General features: G+C 42.4%; 1 protein-coding gene across 5 annotated transcripts in view; it reads right to left on the bottom strand.

Annotated features, from left to right (window-relative positions):
* enah (ENAH actin regulator) overlaps positions 1-15426 on the bottom strand; it is a 448064-nt gene extending 432638 nt beyond the window's left edge. For all 5 annotated transcript variants that reach the window (XM_067985233.1, XM_067985235.1, XM_067985237.1 and 2 more), the window contains exon 1: positions 14944-15426. In XM_067985233.1, coding sequence (XP_067841334.1) covers positions 14944-14948 — 5 coding nt within the window. In that variant the 5' untranslated portion in view covers positions 14949-15426. The remainder of the gene's footprint in view (positions 1-14943) is intronic.
* Positions 15427-18188: the final 2762 nt, after the last annotated feature.

Raw genomic sequence — 18188 nt, 5'->3', positions numbered from 1 at the left:
TGTTGTTGGTGGGGGATTAGACGATGGTAATGCCATTGAATGTCAAGGGGAGGTGGTTAGACACTCTCTTGTTGATGGTCATTGCCTGGCACTTGGCAAGTAACATTCGCGCCACTTATGAGCCCAAGCCTGGATGTTGTCCAGGTCTTGCTGCATGCAGGCTCAGACTGCTTCATTATCCAAGGGGTTGCGAATGGAACTGAACACTGTGCAATCATCAGCGAACATCCCCATTTCTGACCTTATGATGGAGAGGTCATTGATGAAGCAGCTGAAGATGGTTGGGCCTAGGACACTGCCCTGAGGAACTCCTGCAGCAATGCCCTGGGGCTGGGATGATTGGCCTCCAACAACCACTACCATCTTCCTTTGTGCTAGGTATGACTCCAGCCACTGGAGAAGTTTCCCCGATTCCCATTGACTTCAATTTTACTAGGGCTCCTTGGTGCCACACTCGGTCAAATGCTGCCATGATGTCAAGGGCAGTCACTCTCACCTCACCTCTGGAATTCAGCTCTTTTGTCCATGTTTGGACCAAGGCTGTAATGAGGTCTGGAGCAGAGTGGTCCTGGCGGAACCCAAACTGAGCATCGGTGAGCAGGTTATTGGTGAGTAAGTGCCGCTTGATAGCACTGTCGACGACACCTTCCATCACTTTGCTGATGATTGAGAGTAGACTGATGGGGCGGTAATTGGCCGGATTGGATTTGTCCTGCTTTTTGTGGACAGGACATACCTGGGCAATTTTCCACATTGTCGGGTAGATGCCGGTGTTGTAGCTGTACTGGAACAGTTTGGCTGGAGGCGCAGCTCGTTCTGCAGCACAAGTCTTCAGTACTACAGCCGGGATGTTGTCGGGGCCCATAGCCTTTGCTGTATCCAGTGCACTCAGCCATTTCATGATATCACGTGGAGTGAATCGAATTGGCTGAAGACTGGCTTCTGTGATGGTGGGGATATCGGGAGGAGGCCGAGATGGATCATCCGCTCGGCACTTCTGGCTGAAGATGGTTGCAAACGCTTCAGCCTTGTCTTTTGCACTCACGTGCTGGACTCCGCCATCATTGAGGATGGGGATGTTTGCAGAGCCTCCTCCTCCCGTTAGTTGAGACCTTCATCTAAGTCATTAATAAATAGTGAATAATTGAGGCCCCAAGACAGACCCTGCAGGACTCCACTCGTCACATCCTGTCAATGTGAGTACCTACCCATTATCGCTACTCTCTTTCGCCTTTCGCTCAGCCAATTTCCTAACCAAGTCTGTACTTTTCCCTCAATTCCATGGGCTTCTATCTTAGCTAACAGTCTCTTATGTGGGACCTTATCAAATGCCTTCTGGAAGTCCATATAAATAACATCCATTGACATTCCCCTGTCCACTACTTTCGTCATCTCTTCAAAAAATTCAATCATGGTTGTCAGGCACGACCTACCTTTCACAAATCCATGCTGGCTCTCTCTCATTAACTGAAAATTCGAGGTATTCAGTCACCCTATTAATTATAGACTCCAGCATTTTCCCCACAACAGATGTTAGGCTAACTGGTCTATAATTCCCTGGTTTCCCCCTCTCTCCTTTCTTAAAAAACGGAGTGACATGTGCAATTTTCCAATCTGGAGGGACGGTTCCTGAATCTAGAGAACTTTGAAAGATTATAGTTCGGGCATCCGCAATGTGCTCACCTACTTCCTTTAAAACCCTGGGATGGAAACCATCTGGTCTTGGGGATTTGTCACTCTTTAGTGCTATTATTTGCTTCATTACTGTTGTTTTACTTATGTTAATTTTTTGAGTCCCTGTCCCTGATTCGATATTAGTTTTCTTGGGATTTCCGGCATGCTATGCTCTTTTTCTACTGTAAATACTGACGCAAAGTAATTGTTCAACGTGTCTGCCATTTCCCCATTGTCAATGACAATATCCCCACTTTCAGTTTTTAAGGGGCCAACACTGCTCCTGACCACCCTCTTTTTCCTAATATAAACTATAAAAGTTCTTTGTATTGGTTTTGATATCCCTTGCAAGTTTCTTTTCATACCTCTTACTATCTTTTTTGTGACCTTTGCATCTTTCCCATTCGCCAGGATCTGTGCCATTTTTTGCCTTTATGTATGCCCTTTCCTTATGTCTTATACTGTCACTTACCTCTTTAGTTGTCCATGGCTGTTTTTTTGGCAAGTAGAGTTCTTGCCCCTCAGGGGTATAAACCGGTTCTGTATCATGTTAAATGTTTCTTTAAACATTTCCCACTAATCATCAGTCGTTTTACCCATTAACAGATTTGCCCAGTTTACTGTGGACAGTCTCTGTCTCATCCCATTGAAGTCGGCCTTACCCAAGTCTAGAATCTTAACAGCTGATTCACTTTTTTCCCTTTCAAACACTACCTTGAACTCGATCATGTTATGATCACTATTGGATAGATGTTCACGCACAGTTAAACTGTTAACTAAATCTGGTTCATTACTCATTTCTAAATCTAGTATGGCTTGCCCCCTTGTTGCCTCTAGGACATACTGCTGTCGAAAACTATCCCGGACACACCCAAGAAATTCACTAGCTTTCTGACAGTTGCTAGTCTGCTTTTCCCAATCTATGTGAAGGTTAAAGTCCCCCATTAAGACCACTATGCCTTTCTTACACGCTTGTCTAATCTCCTGCATTTATACATTCTAGCACTTCAGAGCTGCTGCCAGGGGTCCTATACACAATTCCCACTATAGTCTTAGATCCTTTCCTATTTCTCAATTCAACCTATAAGGTCTCTGTTGGCTGCTTACCTCTCGTTATACCCTCCTTTATCATTGAAGTGATTTCATCTCTAATCACTAAGGCTACTCCTCCCCCTCTTCCATTTTCCCTATCTCTCCTGTAGACCTTATAACCTGATATTTAGTCCCAATCCTGACCATCCTGCAGCCATGTCTCAGTAATAGCTATCTTGTCATACCCTCCAATTTGAATTTGTGCCTGTAGTTCATTTAATTTATTCCTTATACTCCGTGTGTTTGTATATAGAACTCTTAGCCATCAAGGGACTCACTCTGGGAAGTTTTAAAAGTTCTCTCAAACCTCCAGATAGCCAGTCAGGAACAGCATTAAGACTTTCTTCAACCAGGTTAATGACATTGAAAGCTGCATTTTTTGCTCTAATAGGAGAAAATGTTTACTGTTATAGTTAATCTGCAACAATCCAGAAGCAGTTTCATCTCTTATTTCCAAGCTGTGGGAAACTAAGACTATTCCACCCCAATTTATTAACAAAAGCCAATCACATTGCAATTATTGAAAAGGTTGACTGAAATTTTACTTCAATTGTGACTTGGCTTCAGAGATCAAAAGTTACACAGTTAAACCATTTTGGAAAGAAAATCATTAACTCAGATTTTAAAGAAAATAAATGTTTCTACCTTTATCTACATAGTTGCTTATCTAAATTACTAGAAAAGGTCCTTTGAATTTTTCCCCAATTTTTACCATTTACAATGACAAACTGAAACCAAGTCACCTAAATCTCTCCTCTCTCCCCACACAACAGTCTGAAGACACTTTCTTTGCCAACAGTAACTCGCTATTGAATATTTTATGCTGTGCCTCATTTTACCAATTGCTCAGTCTTAATGTGGTTTGCACACTGGTTTTTTCCTTATTAGGGAAAGGGTTGGAATCCACTGCTTAAAATGGGAGATGGAACAGTTACCACATCAACTTCTAATATTTCACATAAAATAACTTTCAGACTATAAATACCCAGGTTTTAAGTCATGCTTTAATAACCACAGGCACTCTGCACATAGTTTTACTGCTGCACAGAGACACAAACATTTGCTGCAAAGATCATTTTAACTCTTCCCTTCATTCCCACCCATGAAACCTTCCTTAAATGGAGGAGTTAACCATTTTTACTCAAAGAAACAAGGTTGTAATGTATCGAATCCAATCCCAAAAAAGGTTTTCTTCACCTCCCCCCTCAATCTCTGCCAATCTGTCTCAATCTGACAAGTTGCAATCAAGTAATCTGGATTCATCTCCTTCCAATATCCCATCCTCTGCTCAAACCACTAATAACACAACTCAGCATCTTAAAAATTACTGTAAATATCACATCATCTGTCCACAAAAAGCAGACAAATCCAATCTGGCCAATTACCGCCCCATCAGTCTACTCTCAATCATCAGCAAAGTGATGGAAGGTGTAGTCGACAGTGCTATCAAGCGGCACTGACTCACCAATAACCTGCTCACCGATGCTCAGTTTGGGTGTGGCTCCAGACCTCATTACAGCCTTGGTCCAAACATGGACAAAAGAGCTGAATTCCAGGAGGTGAGGTGAGAGTGACTGCTCTTGACATCAAGGCAGCATTTGACCGAGTGTGGCACCAAGGAGCCCTAGTAAAATTGAAGTCAATGGGAATCAGGGGGAAAATTCTCCAGTGGCTGGAGTCATACCTAGCACAAAGGAAGATGGTAGTGGTTGTTGGAGGCCAATCATCTCAGCCCTAGGACACTGCTGCAGGAGTTCCTCAGGGCAGTGTCCTAGGCCCAACCATCTTCAGCTGCTTCATCAATGACCTTCCCTCCATCATAAGGTCAGAAATGGGGATGTTCGCTGATGATTGCACAGTGTTCAGTTCTATTCACAACCCCTCAGATAATGAAGCAGTCCGTGCCCGCATGCAGCAAGACCTGGACAACATCCAGGCTTGGGATGATAAGTGGCAGGTAACATTCACGCCAGACAATGACCATCTCATTGAGATCTCTCAAGAGAGATTCTAACCACCTCCCCTTGACATTCAACGGCATTACCATCGCCGAATCCCCCACCATCAACATCCTGGGGGTCACCATTGACCAGAAACTTAACTGGACCAGCCATATAAATACTGTGGCTACAAGAGCAGGTCAGAAGCTGGGTATTCTGCAGCGAGTGACTCACCTCCTGACTCCCCAAAGCCTTTCCACCATCTACAAGGCACAAGTCAGGAGTGTGATGGAATACTCTCCACTTGCCTGGATGATTGCAGCTCCAACAACACAAGAAACTCGACATCATCCAGGACAAAGCAGCCTGCTTGATTGGCACCCCATCCACCACCCTAAACATTCACTCCCTTCACCACCATAGAATGCACTGCAGCAACTCGCCAAGGCTTCTTCAACAGCACCTCCCAAACCCACAACCTCTACCACCTACAAGGGCAGCAGGCACATGGGAACAACACCTGCACGTTCTCCTCCAAGTCACACATCATCCGAACTTGGAAATATATCGCCGTTCCTTCATCGTCGCTGGGTCAAATTCCTGGAACTCCCTATTAACAGCACTATGGGAGAACCTTCACCACATGGACTGCAGCGGTTCAAGAAGGCAGCTCACCACCACCTTCGAGGACAATTAGGGATGGGCAATAAATGCTGGCCTTGCCAGCGATGCCCACATGCCATGAACAAAAAAAAACAAATCTACGTGTACTTTAGGTGTCAGCGCTGACTCACTGGTAGCACATTTGCGTCCGAGTCAGAAGGTCATGGGTTCAAGCCCCACCCCAGAGACTTGAGCACATAATCGTGGCAGACATTTCAATGCAGCACTGCGGGACTGCTGCACTGTTGGAGATGCTGACTTGCAGGTGAATCCCCATCTGCCCTCTAAACGGATATATTAAAAAAATCCCATGGCATCATTCAAGGGGGATCAGGCGAGTTCTTCCAGTGCCCTGGCCAATATTTATCCCTCAATTAACATCACAAACAGATAATCTGGTCATTTATCTCATTGCTGTCTATGGGACCTAACTCCATGCAAATTGGCTGTCACGTTTCCCTACATTCAAACAGTGACTACATTTCAAAAAGTACTTCATTGGCTGTAAAGCACTTTGGGACGTCCTAAGAAGGTGAAAGGCGTAATATAAATCCAAGTTCTTCCTCTTACTTTCACTCGAGGAATCACTGGAGAACACTCAATAGCCTTGGATAATTTTCCCCTCCCTACTGGAATGGAGGCCAATTGTAGCACACCTCACGACTACCCCGGAGATCAGCTAAATCATGCTTTTTAACCAACTGAGCAAATGGGCAACTTCTATTATTTAAAAAGAAAAAAAGTGTTTAAATGTTTAAAGGGGGTGCCTGAACAGAGACACCTGGGGGTGCACATACACAAATCTTTGACAGTGGCAGGACAAGTTGAGAAGACCATTAAAAAAGCATTTGGGATCCTGGGCTTCATTAATAGAGGCATAGAGTACAAAAGCAAGGAAGTTATGTTAAACCTATATAAAACACTGGTTAGGCCTCAGAGTATTGTGTTTAATTCTGGACACCACGCTTTAGGAAGGATGTCAAGACCTTAGAGAGGGTGCAGAAGAGATTTACTAGAATGAGGGGCTTCAGTTATGTGGAGGAGACTGGAGAAGCTGGGGTTGTTCTCCTTAGAGCAAAGAAGGTTAAAGGGAAATTTGATAGAGATGTTCAAGATCACGAACAGTTTTGACGGAGTAAAGCAGAAATTGTTTCCCGTGGCAGAAGGGCCGGTAAGCAGAGGACCCAGATTTAAGGTGATCGGTAAAAGAGCCAGAAACGACATGAGGAAACTTTTTTTTTTTACGCAACGAGTTGTAATGAACTGGAATGCACTGCCTGAAAGGGTGGTGGAAGCCGATTCAATAGTAACTTTCAAAAGGGAATTGGATAAATACTTGAAGGGGAAAAAATTACAGGGCTATGGGAAAGGGGCTAATTGGACAGCTCTTTCAAAGAGCCGGCACAGGCATGATGGGTCAAATGGCCTCCTTCTGTGCTGTACCTATGTTATGTTCCTCCCAACACCATCAGCAAGAGAGTGCAAGAGCTTGCATTTACGTAATGATTTCAGAGAACCTCCCAAAATGCTTCACAGCCAAAGTAGTACTTAAGTGTAGTTATCGTATGAGACAGCCAATTTGCACACAGCAAGATCCAACACACGAGATAAATCACCAGATAATCTGCTTTTGGTAGTGTTGCTCGAGGGACAAATGTTTGCCAGGACACCAGCAGAACTTTCCTGCTCTTCTTCAAATATTGCCACCTGAGAGGACAGATGGGGGCTGCAGTGCAACATCTCAACCAAAGGCAGCACCTCAACATAGGAACAGGAGTAGGCCATTCAGCCCCTCAAGCCCGCTCTGCCATTTGATAAGATCATGGCTGATCTGTGATCTAGCTCCATATACCTGCCTTTGGCCCATATCCCTTAATACCTTTGGTTGCCAAAAAGCTATCTATCTCAGATTTAAATTTAGCAATTGAGCTAGTATCAATTGCCGTTTGCGGAAGAGAGTTCCAAACTTCTACCACCCTTTGTGTGTAGAAATGTTTTCTAATCTCGCTCCTGAAAGGTCTGGCTCTAATTTTTAGACTGTGCCCCCTACACCTAGAAACCACAACCAGTGGAAAGAGTTTCTCTCTATCCACCCTATCTGTTCCCCTTAATATCTTATAAACTTCGATCAGATCACCCCTTAACCTTCGAAGCTCCAGAGAATACAACCCCAATTTGTGTAATCTCTCCTCGTAACTTAACCCTTGAAGTTCGGGTATCATTCTAGTAAACCTACGCTGCACTCCCTCCAAGGCAAATACGTCCTTCCGAAGGTGCGGTGCCCAGAACTGCTCACAGTACTCCAGGTGCGGTCTAACCAGGGTTTTGTATAGCTGCAGCATAACTTCTGCCCCCTTGTACTCTAGTCCTCTAGATATAAAGACCAGTATTCCATTAGCCTTCTTGATTATTTTCTGCACCTGTTCATGACACTTCAATGATCTACGTACCTGAACCCCTAAGTCCCTTTGGATGTCCACTGTTTAACTTTTTACCATTTAGAAAGGACCCTGTTCTATCCTTTTTTTTCCCCCAAACAATGGAAACAGACATTTGTGTCTAGGCTTCAGAAAATGGTACTCTTCACCCAGCCACAAGGAAACGTACATAGAAGTACCATGGATTGACACAATGTCCCTCCTTTGAGATAAGGGCACAACTTCTGTGGAGCACTTTCCCAAAATAGATCTCAGTAAGGTGTAATGGCAGGCATGTGAAATTTTCAGACTATGCTCACTTGAACTGTCGAGGGGGGGGGGGGGGGGGGGAGGAGGGGAAAGGAGGAGAAATAGCAATCCAGTTATAGATTTTACCCTTACTGGTTATGACGATAGAAGCAATTTTAAGTTATGAATTAAGAGCATTGCACTAACAGCATTGGCCCCAACATTAAAGTATTCTGGCTTAAGTTTGGTTTATCCTATATTGTAAAAGATAATCAACTTAGCTTTGTGACAACAATGGCTTGCTAAATTTATTTACAAATCTACAGACATAAATCTTATTGAATGAAATACATCACTGAATCACTTGCATGCAATGTCATTAGAATAAAAACTTGACATGTTTCTTTTCCCTCCCCAGTTTCTCAAGACGGCCACTCGCCATTCAAATCATGTTCAGATTTCCAACATAATCAGCAATCCATTGGCCAATTAGGACAAAAAGTAATAAACTATACTGGAAATAACTGAAAATAGTTTGAAAACACACGTGCGGCAGCCCACATGTTCTACAATCAATAGTCCAGTTCATATCCCAACCTCAGACATTCCATCTCATCTGCTTTCAGATGTCATGTCACTCAATTCTCCAGCTGAGAAGTGTGAACAGATTGCTTTAAAGATCTCTTCAAATACCACGCAAGCCAGAAGCATGCACCTTTGCTCAGTATCACTTCCCCTGAACAGCACAGCCAATGTCAGGAACCCACATCTTAATATTTTACTACAGTCTTCTACAGATACATCAGTAACATAAATCAGAATAGGGATAGGGCCACTAAGAGATACACAAACTCTCAGCAATGACAGCAAAATGGCAGCAATATTAAATAAATACTTTGCCTCAGTATTTACCAGGGAAACTAACATGACATTAGAAGAGGAGATCAAAAAAGGTGTAAAGACATTTAAGATAGAAAGGCGATAGATAATTGATAAACTAATCAAACTTAAAGATAAAACCCCTGGTCCAGATGGATTGCATCTCCATATATTAAAAGTTAGGGAAGAAATAGCAGAGGCACTATTACATATATATAAAAACTCATTAGAAAAAGGAATAGTGCCAGAGGACTGGCGGACAGCTAATGTTAGTCCTATATTTTAAAAAGGAGATAGAACCAGTCCAGGGAACTATAGACCAGTTAGCTTAACCTCGGTGGTAGGAAAGATAATGGAATCCTTACTCAAAAATTAATAGAAAAATACCTAGAAACTGAAAATATGAAACAGTCAGCACAGATTTCAAAAGGGACGGTCATGCTCGACCAACCTTACTGAATTCTTTGAAGTAACAAAAAGGGTCATGCAGTAGATGCAATATATTTGGATTTTCAAGAGGCCTTCGATAAGGTACTGCATAGTAGAGTCATGAGTAAGGTCGGAGCATGTGGAGTGAGGTGACCAATAGCAGAACAGATAGCAAGCTTGCTACAAAACAGAAAACAGAGAGTAGGAGTTAAAGGTAGTTACTCAGATTGGCAAAAGGTGGGAAGTGGTGTTTCACAAGGATCGGTGCTGGGACCACTGTTCACTATTTACATAAATGATTTGAACTCAGGAATCAGAAGTAGAATTTCAAAATTTGCAGACGCCACCAAATTGGGGGTATAGTTAATACTGATAAGGACTGCAACAAAATACAGGAAGACATTAATAAACTTGCATAATAAGTGTATAATTGGCAAATGAATTTCAATACAGGCAAGTGTGAAGTGATACATTTTGGTAGGGAGAATAAGGAGGCCACATTCTTCTTGGAAAATAAGAGTCTGGGGGTACAAATTAACCTACCTCACTACTTTGTGATGTATATAAGGCCATAAAAAAGAAAACTAAACACTGGGGTTCATTTCTAGAGGGGTAGAATTGAAAAGCAGAGCAGTTATGTTAAACTTGTATAGAAGCTTGGTTAGACCACACTTTGAACAGTTCTGGTCTCCTTTTTGTAAAAAGGATATAGAGGCACTGGAGAAGGTACAGAAAAGATTTACTAGGATGACACCAGAACGGAGAGGCTATACTTATCAGGAAAGATTGAACTGGCTGGGGCTCATTTCACTGGTAAAAAGACTGAAGGGTGGATAGAGGTCTTCAAAATTTTGAAAGGGTTTAATAGGCTAGATGTAGAGGAGATGTTTCCACTTGCGGGGGAAACCAGAGCTAGGTAGTCACTAATAAATCCGATACACAATTCAGCATAAACTTCTTTACCCAGAGAATGGTTAGAATGTGGAACTCGCTACCACAAGGAGTAGCTGAGGTGACTAGTATAGATGCATTTAAGAGGAAGCTAGATAAGCATGAGGGAGAAAGGAATGTTGATGGGGTTAGATGAAGAAGGGTGGGAGCAGACTCGTGCAACATAAACACCGGCATGGACCTGCTGGGCCAAATGGCCTGTTTCTGTGTGATTCTATGTAGCATACTAGAGCACCCAACACACCAATAATCACTTAACAATTGCAATATGTGCCATCAGATGGACTACTTCTTGCCAGTCAGCCACCTCAGAGCACTAACGGCAGCAAAATATCTGTGTCCCCAGAGTGTCTATACCATGAAGCAAAAATACTGTGCCTCGGAACCAAGAATTTCAAATGCTAGAGTTCCTCCATTTCATGTGAGAAAACTGTATTAAACACAGCTTTTATATTAGCCTTCTAATTTGGATTCCAGGAGCCATTATCTGTGCACCAGCTCCTGGTACGTGCAGTTGCCATAGCCTGTCCACAGATTTGTAAAGAAATAATCTTGCATTTATATAGCGCCCTCAGAATGTTTCAAAGCACTTCATAACTAATGCATTATTTTTGAAATGCAATTATTTATGCAGGCAAAGGAAGCAACCAAATTGCACAAACCACAGTCCCACAGATAAATGAGATGATCAGTTAACACTCAGCAGTACAGGCCACATCTAGAGAATAGAGGGGTTAACATTTCAGGTATGAACCCTTGCTCTGATGAAAGATTCACACCAGAAACATTAACACTATTTTCTCCACAGCTGCTACTGACCTGCTGGGTGTTTCCAGCATGTACAGTTTTTTACTTTTTTGATGGCCAGTTAATCTGTTTTTGATGTTGGTTGAAGAATAAATGTTGGGCATGAGAACTCCCTGCTTCTCTTCAGATAATGCACTGGGATCTTTGACATCCACCTAAACAGAGGGCCCTCGATTTAACATTTCATCCAAAAGACGGTACATCTGACAGCACAGCACTCCTTCGGGACTGCACATTAGTGCCAACCTAGATTATGTCCGCAAGTCCTGAAGTGGGGCTCACAGCTCTTTTTACCCGTCTGTGTAATTCTGCCGGGCATCTAGAAAAGAATGGATTTAAGAGCATAAATGCCAGAAGCCAGCTGCTGGAATCCAAACAAAAGGATCAATGCAAAAGGCCCTTAGAATGACCCAATATATTTACAACATGACAAAGTCAATCAGGTCTCAATTGCTGAAATTGACTCAGTGCACATTTTCAGGCAAGCAAAGCCCTTTGGCTCCTATTTCAGGTTTACAGCAGGATCAAAGGAAACAAGAAAAACAGGTAAGTTTTCAATTTAAAAAAACTGTACAATTGATTGTATAAAGAAAAATAAGTCAAAATAAAATTAGAGAGAAAACGTTGAGGAATGATGGGAAGACAAGTAAAAATGTTCAAAGCTTTCAAATGTGTAATTCAGTTGTAGTGGGTTAATATTGCATTCATGTTACTCCTAAAATTTAAGCAACTTTATTGCTGTAGAAAATGATTGTATCAACATACAATATACAAGCTGAAAATTATTTTTATTAAAAATGATCCCTTAGGAAGTTTAGAATTTTCCTGGCAGTCCAATGGTTAAAATTATTTAGCAGCATTGTTCATTATAGACTACCATTTCATGCCCTACTGCAATTATAATAGACTCTGAGGAAGCAATGGGGACTGAACAAAAAAAATGGTAAAAATCACACACGTTACAGCTGACTGAAATGACACAAGAAACAGAAGTTACTGAAACGACATATATTTAAAGCTGATGTACATTGATGATTTGCCCCATAATTGCAAATACTATAGAGATATTTGATAGGTGTGTCTCAGTTATACCGATTAATGCTGTTTTATATTTTATAGGAACACGTGGGCAAATTTTCTTTTTCTTCTTCAATCTGACATGGCACCTACAACCAATGACATGTCAACATTGTCTGCTCTCTGGTTACTAACAATGCCCTTTTAACTAAATGCCAGACACTTTCCAAGTCCAATTCCCCCATTCACTTATCCCTCCCCTACAGATCACAGCTTCAACCCAGCACATATCATAAACTGAATGGAACTGGACACAAACTGTTGTTCTCCACTCCACAGAACTCAAGTCTAAACAAGCTGTTGCTCAACGTCACTCAATTGCAGCGTTTTATCCTTTAGAACTGATTAGAGGCAGGTAGGATATAAAACTGTCCCTGGCACAGCAACCTGAACAGGAACAGCAAGCCACTGGCAACATTACCATGTCATGGCGTCACTGAAACAGAACTTCATGAAGTGACAAAAAGCTAAAAAAAAGCCAACCCCAAGACCAGTTCTCACCACAAGCTCAACACAAGGATGATTAGCAGACACCAATAATCTCACAGAAATTTGTTTCTGCTCCCCCAACAGTCCAGTGAGAAAATGCACCATGGAATATAGTACTAAGCCATACATATCAAACATTCCAAGTTACATTCCTGATCTAGGACAAATTAGCTGACGTAAACCAGCTAACTGGAGGAGATGCTACAGTTGGTATCAGTATCCCTATAATAGGGAGAAGAAAATGCTAGGATTTCCACTCCTGATTATTGTCCAAAAATCCATGTGAAAGTGCATGTGAGAGGACCCAGAAAAAGATAAATTTAAGTATTTTCTAAATGGTGAGAAGCTAGGCACTGTGGAGGTGGTGAGAGAAATTTAGGGGTTCAAGTACAGAAATCACTAAAAGCTAGTGGACAGATACAAAAAACAATTACAAATGCTAATGGAATGTTGGCCTTTATCTCCAGAGGGCTGGAACCAAGGCAGGTAGAAGGAGTTAAGATACAGATCAGCCATGATCTAATTGAATGGCTGAACAGGCTCAAGGGGCTGAATGGCCTACACCTGTTCTTACAACAGGATCAGAATTGGCTGGTGAGTCTCCCCAAGGTCAGCCAACATGCTATGTTCCCAAGTGAAGAATGGCCAGTGAGCAAGGTACCAAAATCCACAGAACATATGTTCAATATTAACACAAGCTCTAGGTCAAGGGGGGGGTGGGGGCATGGATTAAAGGTCAGACAGAAAAAGATAAAATGTACAGTTAATATGCAACGCATTCACGCAGAAAAGTTTATACATTTCAAAAGGGTAATGGATACATGTTTGGCAGACATGGCTATTGAGAGATACAACAGTAAATATGGAATGACGCGAGACCTTTTGGACTGCTTGGTGGACAGAAATGGTCCTTTCCAGTTCTGTACAGTCATGTCCTTAAACGCAGTGGAGAGAATGGGAAGAAAATATATTAGTTAAATACATTGGTTGATAAGTCGGAAGCTTACTCAAATTTCCCCAGAGCTCTCCTGAAATTTGTCAATTTTTTTGGTAGCATCCCAGCCGGAGTCAGTACTTTGAGAAATAAGAATTTATATTTAAAATATGTCGCTTGTTAAAACTGAAGGATAGCAGGGAAATTCAATTCTTCCAAATGGAATATCGTTGACGATGCAAACGCACAAAGCTAAATCTAACCTCCATAAGTTAGAAGGTCCTTATACAAATAATTCCTGAAGTAACGTTCTTTGATTAATTAACTAATTCAGAATGAATGGGGTGCCTTTCCAGACTTGGGTAACTTTTGCTTGTAAGCTTTAATACAATCGTAAAGTTGCGTTCCAGGGAACAAAATATCAGCATCAACTTTCATTTTCTGAACTGCACATTATTTTACGTTTGAATTGCACCGCAACCGAAAGAAAATCTGTGGAACTGGACGGATTCAAGGCTCTTAAAAAAAATGCACGGTACAATGTTTGGCTAGAATTTAGAACCAATAGTGAGCCCAGATAAAGATGAAAATAGACCCCCTGAAATCAGTCATCGGGCCAAATTTCGTTTTTAAAAAATTGTCTGCAAACTTGGTGCCTGCTCTTTCGAGAAGAGTTACCTTTAACACACTCACCCCTCCAAACCAGGCTGAAAAGCAGCAACACTCAACAGCCGGAATATCGCAACACTGCATGAAGAAACAAAATCAACCAAAAACACTTCACTAAACCTTTCATCCGTTATGTGCAACAGTAAAAAAAAAACAACGGTAGGGTGCCGCTCCTGCTGTCGGTCAACAGCACCGAGCACAAAAAAAAAACAACTTACAACGGAGCCCTACTGCAAAATAAAAACCAACAAAATGTAAAGTTGGTGAAGCATCTCCCCGGGGCACCTTTTTTAAAAAAACCTATCGATAAGTTGAATTAAATGCAAAAAGAGCAGAGTCCCGCCGCACCGAGCCGGGGGTGGAATGGGAGCCCAGATTAAACGTGCAAGACACGTTGCAGTCGGAGAAGCCCCAGAGCCGAAGACCTCAGCACCTCCCCTCCATGTTGGGAGGGATTCTCCTCCCCTCCACCCCCACTACCGCCGGTAGAGGAAGGAGGAGGAGGAGGAGGAGGGGGGTCCCGAATCCTCACACACAAATATATAGATTTAAAAAACACACCCAATAACATCCATGAATGAAACAAAAGCACCAGCACCGTCCGACCTCGCTCGCTCTCCGCAACCTGGTTAATAAGTTCATTATATCGATATTAAAAAGACCAGTTCCTCACCTCATTGTCGGGAGGTTTTCTCAGTGATTGTTGGGTGTTTATTCCTTTTATGTCGGTTGTGTGTGTGTGAGAGAGAGAGAGAGAGAAAATCCTCGCTCCTTTATCTTTCCTCCTCACTTCTCGTCTGTGACTTGGTAAAGAACCAGACTTGAATCGATGAAACAACCAAAGATAAATATAATAGAGCGATATATGAATATAATAGAGCGATATATCGATATATCGATATATCACATGGATCTCTCACCAGCCGCAAAAACCGGCTCTGCGACAAGAAATAAAAGAGACCAGAAACTACCGCTTCACCTCAAAAAAAAATCAGAGTTAAAAGCCACCGATGAGCTGCCGGTTTTTTAAACCATTCTGAAGGGGTTTTTTTTTTTCCCAAATATAATTTATATTTTCAAATAATAACCGACTAACGGTTGCAGCCGTCGCGCGCCGCTCTCTCCCTCGCGCTCGCCACAATCCCTCACATTCGCGCTCCCGCTCGGCGGAAATGGACTACCTGCCGCGGCTGTCAATCAAAAACCGCAACACACTTCCGATGCGGAGAGAAAATCCCGCCCCTCCTTCACACCTCAACAACCCGTCAATCACACTGATGATCGCTTCCGCTGCAGCCGCAAACCCCCGCCTCCCCAGCCTGGTAAGCCCCACCCACCCGTCAATCAAGTCCCCAAAGTCCGTCAGGCTTTGTCACACTGCCCCTCAGTGGACATGAGGTACCAGGATTGGCATTGGGATTGGGATTGGGATTGGATTGGATTTTCAGGCCTGGGCTGGTTTGCGTCTGACCCTTTCCAGCCTGTGCTAGAATCATGGGATGGTTACAGCACAGAAGGAGGACGTTCGGCCCATCGAGCCCGTGCCGGCTCTCTGTAAGAGCGATCCAGTTAGTCCCATTTCCCCCGCTCTTTCCCCGTGGCTCTGCAAACTTTTTCCCTTCAAGTATTTATCCAATTCATTTTTGAAAGCCACCATTGGATCTGCTTCCACCACCCTGTCCTTTCTGCCCTTTTCATTATTTCAATCCACATGACTTGGGTTTTTTCCATTTTATGCCCAACATTTTTCCACAGAGCCACTTGTTGCTCTCTGCACGCAAAGTACGGTCCAAGAGTCAAATACAACTGCTCTTTTTGATATATATTAATGACCTGGACTTGGGTATAGAGGGTATAATTTCAAAGTTTGCAGATGACATGAAACTCAGGAATGTAGTACATGAGAACATAAGAATATTAGAAATAGGAGCAGGAGTAGGCCATCCGGCCCCTCGAACCTGCTCCACCATTCAACAATATCGTGGCTGATCTTCTACCTCAAAAAGCAGGAACTAAGTGTCACAAAACATATTTGTAAGTTCTTTATCTGAATGCACGTAGCATTCGTAACAAAATGGACGAGTTAACGGCACAAATAACTACGTATGGGTATGATCTTGTGGCCATTACAGAAACATGGCTGCAGGGTGACAACGACTGGGAATTAAATATGCCAGGGTATTTAACAATCAGGAAGGACAGGCAGGAAGGAAAGGGAGGTGGGGTGGCTATGCTAATAAAGGAAGGAATCACTGTAATACAGAGAAATGATATTGGGATATAGGATCAGGACAATGAAACAGTTTGGGTAGAGATAAGGAATAATAAGGGGAAAAAACACTAGTGGGCGAGGTATATAGGCCTCCTAATAGTTGCAACTCTGCTGGAAGAAGTATTAATCAGGAAATAGTCGGGGCATGTAATAAGGGAACAGCTATAATTATGGGGGATTTTAACTATCATATTAACTGGACAAATCAAATTGGGCAGGGCAGCCTTGAGGTAGAGTTTATTGAGTGTATTAGGAATGGATTTCTTGAGCAGTGTGTAACTGATCCTACAAGGGGGCAAGCAACCTTGGACCTGGTCCTGTGTAATGAGCCAGGATTAATTAATAATGTCCTAGTTAAGGATCCCCTTGGAATGAGTGACCATAACATGGTTACATTCCATATCCAATTAGAGGGTGAGAAGGTTGGTTCTCAAACAAGCGTACTGAGCTTGAATAAAGGAGACTATGATGGTATGAGAGCGGAATTGATTAAAGTGGACTGGGAAAATAGATTAAAGGGTAAGACGGTATATGAGCAGGGGAGTTATTTTACAACTTTCAAAAAATATATATTCCACTGAGGAAAAAAGGGTGTGAAAGAAATTACAGCCATCTGTGGCTAAGTAAAGAAATTAAGGATAGTATCCAACTAAAAACAAGGACATATAAGGTAGCCAAACTTAGTGGGAGGATAGATGATTGGGAATTCTTCAAAAGACAGCAAAAAGTAACTAAAGGATTGATTAAGGAAGGAAAGATAGATTATGAAAATAAATTAGCAAAAAATATAAAAACAGATAGCAAGAGTTTCTACAGTTATATAAAAAGAAAAAGGGTGGCTAAGGCAAACGTAGGTCCCTTAGAGGATGAGACCGGGAAATTAATGGTGGGAAACATGGAGATGGCAAAAATGCTGAACAAATATTTTGTTTCAGTCTTTACGGTAGAGGACACAAAGAATATCCCAACACTGGACAAACAGGGGGCTCTGGGGGGGGGAGGAGCTAAATACGATTAAAATCACTCAGGAGATGGTACTCAGTAAAATAATGGGACTCAAGGCGGATAAATCCCCTGGACCTGATGGCTTACATCCTAGGGTCTTGAGGGAAGTGGCAGTAGGGATTGTGGATGCTTTGGTAATAATTTTCCAAAATTCTCTGGACTCGGCAAAGGTCCCGGCAGATTGGAAAACTGCTAATGTAACACCCTTATTTAAAAAGGGTAGTAGGCAGAAGGCTGGAAATTATAGACCAGTTAGCCTAACATCTGTGGTGGGTAAAATTTTGGAGTCTATTATTAAGGAGACAGTAGCGGAACATTTGGATAAACATAATTTAATAGGACAAAGTCAGCATGGCTTTATGAAGGGGAAGTCATGTCTGACAAATTTGCTTGAGTTCTTTGAGGACATAACGTACAGGGTGGATAAAGGGGAACCAGTGGACGTAGTGTATTTAGACTTCCAGAAGGCATTCGACAAGGTGCCACATAAAAGATTATTGCTCAAGATAAAGAATCACTGGATTGGGGGTAATATTCTGGCATGGGTGGAGGATTGGTTATCTAACAGGAAGCAGAGAGTTGGGATAAATGGTTCATTCTCGGACTGGCAACCAGTAGCCAGTGGTGTTCCGCAGGGGTCG

Source organism: Heptranchias perlo, chromosome 5 (genome assembly GCF_035084215.1).
Source record: "Heptranchias perlo isolate sHepPer1 chromosome 5, sHepPer1.hap1, whole genome shotgun sequence".
Lineage (NCBI taxonomy): Eukaryota > Metazoa > Chordata > Chondrichthyes > Hexanchiformes > Hexanchidae > Heptranchias > Heptranchias perlo.
Note: the sequence above shows the minus strand (reverse complement) of the source record. Positions and strands in the feature narration are given on the sequence as shown.